The sequence below is a fragment of the Salvelinus sp. IW2-2015 genome, linkage group LG23 (genome assembly GCF_002910315.2).
Source record: "Salvelinus sp. IW2-2015 linkage group LG23, ASM291031v2, whole genome shotgun sequence".
Lineage (NCBI taxonomy): Eukaryota > Metazoa > Chordata > Actinopteri > Salmoniformes > Salmonidae > Salvelinus > Salvelinus sp. IW2-2015.
Genome location: NC_036863.1, coordinates 40,692,664 through 40,699,883, shown reverse-complemented (window position 1 = coordinate 40,699,883; position 7,220 = coordinate 40,692,664). Strand labels below are relative to the sequence as shown.

At 44.5% G+C, this 7,220-nt stretch overlaps 1 protein-coding gene across 6 annotated transcripts in view; it reads right to left on the bottom strand.

Annotated features, from left to right (window-relative positions):
• Window positions 1-3,428: 3,428 nt before the first annotated feature.
• LOC111950638 (CXXC-type zinc finger protein 5) overlaps window positions 3,429-7,220 on the bottom strand; it is a 16,293-nt gene continuing 12,501 nt past the window's right edge. For 5 of the 6 annotated variants that reach the window (XM_023968387.2, XM_023968386.2, XM_023968384.2 and 2 more), the window contains one exon: window positions 3,429-4,593. In XM_023968387.2, the coding sequence (XP_023824155.1) occupies window positions 4,549-4,593 (45 nt within the window). In that variant the 3' untranslated portion in view covers window positions 3,429-4,548. The remainder of the gene's footprint in view (window positions 4,594-7,220) is intronic. The other variant, XM_023968388.2, reaches the window with a different exon arrangement.

The following is a 7,220-nucleotide window of genomic DNA, read 5'->3' as shown; positions in this document are numbered from 1 at the left end:
CTCCCTTTGCACTTCAACAGCCCTCTCCTTCATGGCTTTGAGAACAAAGCTCTCCATCAGCGTTATTGAGTAAATATTAATTATTCATAGCTTTCTAATTGTGTATTTTTTTATTTTTTTTTACCTGTAAATGTCATGCGGCAGCAGGGGAGCAGGAGAGGACAGCTGAGAGACGTGGAGGAGCTGATGACTCCATAGATTTGGAGGGACATTCCAGACAGAATCTTCTCCTCTATTCTTCTTTAAGATTTTGGTTCTAATTTAACGTTACAATGCTGCATCGATCCACCCATTGCATGGGCCACACAGTCTGCGTACAGTGCCTTCAGAAAGTATTCACACCCCTTGACTTTTTCTACATTTTATTGTGTTACAAAGTGGGATTCAAATGTATTTAATTGTCCATAATATGAAAGTGGAAGAAAAATTCTAACATTTGTAAAAAAAAATATATATAAGAAAAATAAGATGGTAATATATCTTGATTACATAAGTAGTCAACCCACTGAGTCAATACGTTAGAATCACCTTTGGCCGCGATTACAGCTGTGAGTATTTCTGGTTAAGTCTCTAAGAGTTTTGCACACCTGGATTTGACAATATTTGCACATTATTCTTTAAAAAATTCTTGTTGATCATTGCTTGACAGCCATTTTCAAATCTTGACATAGATTTTCAAGCTGATAACCAGGCCACTCAGAAACATTCAATATCGTCTTGATAAGGAACTCCAGTGTATATTTGGCCTTGTGGTTTAGGTTATTGTCCTGTTGAAAGGTGAAGCATACTGAACCAGCCTTTCCTCTAGGATTCTGCCTGTTCTTAGCTGTTTCCATTTATTTTTTTTGCTGATGAGAAGCATACCMATAACATGATGCAGCCACCACCATGCTTGAAAATATGAAGAGTGGTACTCAGTGATGTGTTGTGTTRGATTTGCCACAAACATAATGATTTGTATTCAGGACACATTTCTTGCAGTTTGACTTTAGTGCCTTGTTGCAAACAGGATACATTTTCTTGAATATTTTTAGTCTGTCGAGGCTTCCTTCTTTTCATTCTATCATTTAGGTTAGTATTGTGGAGTAACTACAGTGTTGTTGATCCATCCTCAGTTTTCCCCTACACTATATATACAAARGTATGTGGACACCCTTTCAAATTAATGGATTCGGCTATTTTAGCCACACCAGTTGCAGACAGGTATATAAATTGAAAACACAGCCATGCAATCTCCATAGGAAACATTGGCAGTAGAATGGCCTTACTGAAGAGCTCAGTGACTTTCAACGTGGCACTGTCATAGGATGCCACCTTTTCAACAAGTCAGTTTGTCAAATTTCTGCCCTGCTAGAGCTGCCCCGGTCAACTGTAAGTGCTGTTATTGTGAAGTGGAACTGTCTAGGAGCAACAACGGCTCAGCCGTGAAGTGGTAGGCCACACAAGCTCACAGAACGGGACCGCCGGGTGCTGAAGAGCGTCGAAATTGTTTGTCCTCGGTTACAACACTCACTAACGAGTTCCAAACTGCCTCTGGAAGCAACATAAGCACAATAACTGTTTGTCGGGAGCTTCAKGAAATGGGTTTCCATGACCGAGCAGCCGTACACAAGCCTAAGATCACCATGTGCAATACCAAGTGTCGGCTGGAGTGGTGTAAAGCTCCCCGCCATTGGACTCTGGAGCAGTGGAAACGCCTTCTCTGGAKTGATGAATCACGCTTCACCATCTGGCAGTCCGACGAACGAATCTAGATTTGGCGGATGCCAGGAGAACGCTACCTGCCAATTGTAAAGTTTGGTGTAGGAGGAAAAATAGTCTGGAGCTGTTTTTCATGGTTCGGGCTAGGCCCCTTAGTTCCAGTGAAGGGAAACCTTAACACTACAGCATACAATGACATTCTAGACAATTCTGTGCTTCCACCTTTGTGGCAACAGTTTGGGGAAGGCCCTTTCTTGTTTTAGCAGGACAACGCCCCCGTGCACAAAGCGAGGTCCATACAGAAATGGTTTGTCGAGATTGGTGTGGAAGAACTTGAATGGCCTGCACAGAGCCCTGAATTGGAAATGCGGACGGTGAGCCAGGCCTAATCGCCCAACATCAGTGCCCAACCTCACTGGGCTGCACAGAGCCCTGACCTCAACCCCATCGAACACCTTTGGGATGAATTGGAAATGCGGACGGTGAGCCAGGTCTAATAGCCCAACATCAGTGCCCAACCTCACTAATGCTCTTGTGGCTGAATGGAAGCAAGTCCCAGCAGCAATGTTCTAAAATCTAGTGGAAAGTATAGGCTTCTATTGCAGCAAACTTCATATTAATGCCCATGGTTTTGGGGTGAGAAGTTCGACAAGTATGTGTCCACATACTTTTGGTCATATAGTGTATCATAGCCATTAAACTCTGTAACTGTTTTAAAGTCACCATTGGCCTCATGGTTAAATCCCTGAGCGGTTTCCTTCCTCTCCGGCAACTGAGTTAGGAAGGACACCTGTGTCTTTGTAGTGACTGGGTGTATTGATACACCATCCAAAGTGTAATTAATAACTTCACCATGCTCAAAGGCATATTCAATGTCTGCTTTTTTTTTTACCCATCTACATATAGGTGCCCTTGTTTGCGAGGCATTGGAAAACCTCCTTGGTCTTTGTGGTTGAATCATTGTTTGAAATTCACTGCTCGACTGAGGAACCTTACAGATAATTGTATGTGTGGGGTACAGAGATGAGGTAGTCATTTAAAAATCCTGTTAAACACTATTATTCCACACATAGTGAGTCCATGCAACTTATTATGTGACTTGTTAAGCACATTATTACTCTTGAACTTATTTAGGCTTGCCATAACAAAGGGGTTGAATATTTATTGATGCTTTTCATTTTTAATTAATTTGCTAACATTTCAAAAACACAATTCCACTTTGACATTATGGGGTATTGTGTGTAGGCCAGTGACAAAATCTAAATGTAATCAATTTTAAATGCAGGCTGTAACACAACAAAATGTGGAAAAAGTCAAGGGGTGTGAATACTTTCTGAAGGTCCTGTAGATCCTTCAGGTACTAAGCTCTTGCCTGAGGAGAACTAATGTGTGTTTTTATACTTTCTGAGCTGTTCAACCCTTATAAGGGCATCCTGGGAAACACTGACCAAAATCGTGGTTCCTACCCTGTCACACTATGGTTGTTGTCTGTATTGACTATCTATGAATGAATGAAACCAAGGACTCATGGTGAAACTCACCATTTCCTGATTCTGCTTTAATGAGTTGTATTTCTCACCCCATCCATTTTATTATTATATCCAATGATATGAAAAGGGAACAAATGTTTAAGATTACCGGACATTTTCATACTTCAGAATTTTCTAAATTCCGTCATTGTTTTAGAAAAAAAACATGCAAAGACAAGTAAACAAACATCAGAACTGTAAATGTTTACACAAATACATGCATTCGTTTTTATTCACAAAACCAGTCCAATTTTCTAAATGAATACAAACATCGCTGTTGTTTTAAAAGATGTAGCTACCAGCAACATAAAGAAAAAAAAACTGAAAAAAACACTAAGAAATCTTGTTTCAGTGCGTTCAAATGGGTAGACCCAGAGCTAAGCTCTTCCAAATGGAAGTGCTGTCTCCTAGTGCTGTCACCCTCTGTGCTATTCCAAATGGAAGTGCTGTCTCCTAGTGCTGTCGCCCTCTGTGTTGGGATCCTCATGACACACACTAGTTTGGGACACAGGAACGTAAGGCTGCCAGTTTCACAAAATAAAAAGCTTGGAAATACAGGCGTGGAAAACACGGTTGGTTGGTTGGTTGGTTTGTTGGTTGGGGAGATCCCAGTTCTCTGGAGGATAGCATCATCCTGCTAAAGAATCCCCTGGACTTCTGCCCGACGGGATAACAGATGCTATTTCATTTCGATAAGTATTTTTTTACATTTTGAAATATTTCCTTTTCCTTTTAAAAGACAACCATTGATCCGTTTCAAAACAATATTCTTAAAACAAAACAAATCATGAAATAGACAAGGGTTTAAGTTTAAGAACAATGGTGCTAAAATTACAATAGTGCCTGCCATTAGCCACTGGTTTTAAAATATAGCCGTAAATGTACATTCTCTACACAAGTACTGTATCTTTCCACACGTGAACAACGTTAACACCAAACACACAAATGAGTTGATTGTCCAACACTCAGTCCGTCATTTCTGTTTGGCCATGAACAGTTCCATGTCTGAGAGACAGAAAAAACCTGCTGGAAAAAGGACAAAAGGTACCAAAATGGAAACATAGAAAAGGGAATGAAAGTTGCCATAGATATTTTTCTTTATGTTAAATTTTTGGTTCAAGGAATAAGCAGGTGCATCCATTACTCAATTGGTTATTTTTGTATAATTTCTGTTTAGTTTTTTTGTATATTTTCGTTGTTTGTTTGCTTGTCAGCCAGTGTCCGTGCCGAGACAATCCAAGCGAGAGTTGGCATTGCACTTGATCGCAGAGCTTTGGGTTTGGGTAGGTAGGGTTAAGGGTGGAGGAGGGTCAGAGTCTTACTGGAACCACCGGAATGCTGCTCCTGTAGGAAGCATCACCTTCTTAGAGAAACAAAAAAACAGAGAGAGCAGAGGGAAGGAGAGGGTTAGTAGATACAGGCTGAAGAAGACAACCCATCCCGAGACCCATTCTAAACTGCAACATCTGCAGTTTGTATTCTCTCTCTCTTTCTCTCTCTCTCTGTGGACGTTTTCCTCCCCCAGACTAATGATTGAATAGATTCAGAGAACATCAAATCTCCACATCAAACACATTTACAGACACCATAACCCACCATAACCCTCCATAACCCTCCATAACCCTCCATATCTGCCGACTCCTGTCTTCTGCTCTCTCTCTCTCTCTCTCTCTCTCTCTCTCTCTCTCTCTCTCTCTCTCTCTCTCTCTCTCTCTCTCTCTTCTCTTCTCTCTCTCTCTCTCTCTCTCTCTCTCTCTCTGGCTCTCTCTCTGTGTCTGTCTCTGTCTCTCTCTGTGTCTGTCTCTCTCTGTCTGTCTCTGTCTCTCTCTGTGTCTGTCTCCCCCCCAGGCTCTCTCAGTGAAATCACTGCGTCCCACACAGCCATATTCCCAGCCCTCCATCACCTCTCTCTAGCCTTCTGGCCCACACCCCACCCTCCTCCCTCATCAGCCATGGGCAATGGCCTTGGCTCCACGCGAAACTCGATATGGCACATTCATTATTTAGTCACCACGCAGTCACAGACCTCTCCCACCACACCACACCACTCTCACGGGTGACAGTGCTCTCTCTGTTCCTCCCTCACTCCTCTCTGTGTGGGATCTCCAGCTCTGACTGCATTGCACTAGGCAGGGCAGGCACCAATGCAATGCAGCTGCAGGGGTCCAGTGGTCGCCTGCCAGTCATAAGACAGAGGACCACTGGGGCTCAGGCTCAGTCCCCAGAGCTGCAGCACGGCTAGCGTTCTGAAAAGCACGACTCTACTGCGGCACAGAATCTCACGTTAGCTAGGACTGCCCGGGGCCAGTCAGGAGTAGCGCCACAAACACTTACGCACCCACGCACACTCATTCCCTCACCAGGGCTTGACTTGGACTGAAATAGGTGCCGGTTCTCCATTTGGGTACTGTTCATATTTAGGTGCAGGAGCTCCACAGTGCTGTTGAGCGAATATTCTACAAGAGGAACAGGAGCTGAAGCAGTAGAACATATGAGGCTCCAGCGAGCTCCTGCCCGAGTCCAGCACTGTCCCTCACACACACTCACGCCTACCTCCACTCACGCATATGAACATGCAGACACACACCTCCACACACACAGGCACGAATCACCACCGCACAAAAAGCACACGATTCAGACACAAATCTAAACGACGTACACACCATACAGATAGTAAGAAGGTTGCAACTGGCTCGCCTGTCAGTCATACACACAGACAGCACGCGAAGGATTCACAYGTCAACACACGCGCAGAGAAATACTGAAAATGTCATATATTTACAGCCAGGGCAAAAGTCCATCAATGTTGGACACTAGAAAAGCAAGGAGGTCAAGGTGGTGCAAGGTCCATAAGCACCTCACTAATGACCTTTCACCTATGACACTCAGGCACATAGATGCTAACCTCAAGGCCTTTTTCACTGGGAACCAATACATTTAAAAAGGAAAAAACTCTTGAGCCAACACCTGTGACCTCTACTCTGCATAAACACGTTTGTTTGTCATGTCTGGCCTAGGGGGAGGGGACTCCCAAGGTCACAATCCATTCCAGGTGTCCATTTCAATGTGCAGCATCTTAATCTCTGCTTATTGATTTAACTATGAATATGCTACTGCTACTTTCCTCAATGGACGCTGCATATAGCCTATGCCTTCCCCCACCCAGGGGCCTGCTAGCCTTCCTTCAGCACACATACTGAGAGAATTGGTTAGCAGAACAGGTCATACTCTGAAATGGCTCCAGTATCTAATTTGTTATCTTATTTGTCCTGGCACAGTTTGACTGTGGTGGGGACAGCTGATCCAGGACCTGCCCATAGGGGAGCATTCTCTTTAGAACAGAGCATTAGGTTAAAGACTCCCATCAATCACTTCCCACTGGACAGCCCCAGGTCCACTGGAGCCCTTTCACCCTGACCCTCGATGCTGAGAGACCTCGTACACTTTAGACCGTGATGGCATCTCTCCCCTCTCGTAGGTAGGCTATGGGAGTCAATAACCCCACTGCTGTATGTGGGGTTAGCTGCCTGCAAGTACGTCTGTCTGTCCGTACCTGTCTATCCTACTCCTAGCAGTTTGTGTGTCTGGCTGGCAACGTGCCTACTGATCTGTGCGTCTCTGAGTCAGTCTGCATGCCTGTGTGTCTCTGCGTCAGTCTGCATGCCTGCGTGTCTCTGCGTCAGTCTGCATGCCTGTGTGTCTCTGTCGTCAGTCTGCATGCCGGTGTGTCTCTGTCGTCAGTCTGCATGCCTGTGTGTCTCTGCGTCAGTCTGCATGCCTGTGTGTCTCTGCCAGAGAGAGGATCACTGCACCCACTCACTCACTGCACTCACTCAGCTCATTCAACTCATCACCGTCACGTTACTCACCGTCACGGGTCACATCACTCACTCCTCACGTCACTGCACTCACCTCATCTGCACCACGTCACCTCACTCACTCACTCACACACACGACACACACATACCACACACACACACAGCGCACACG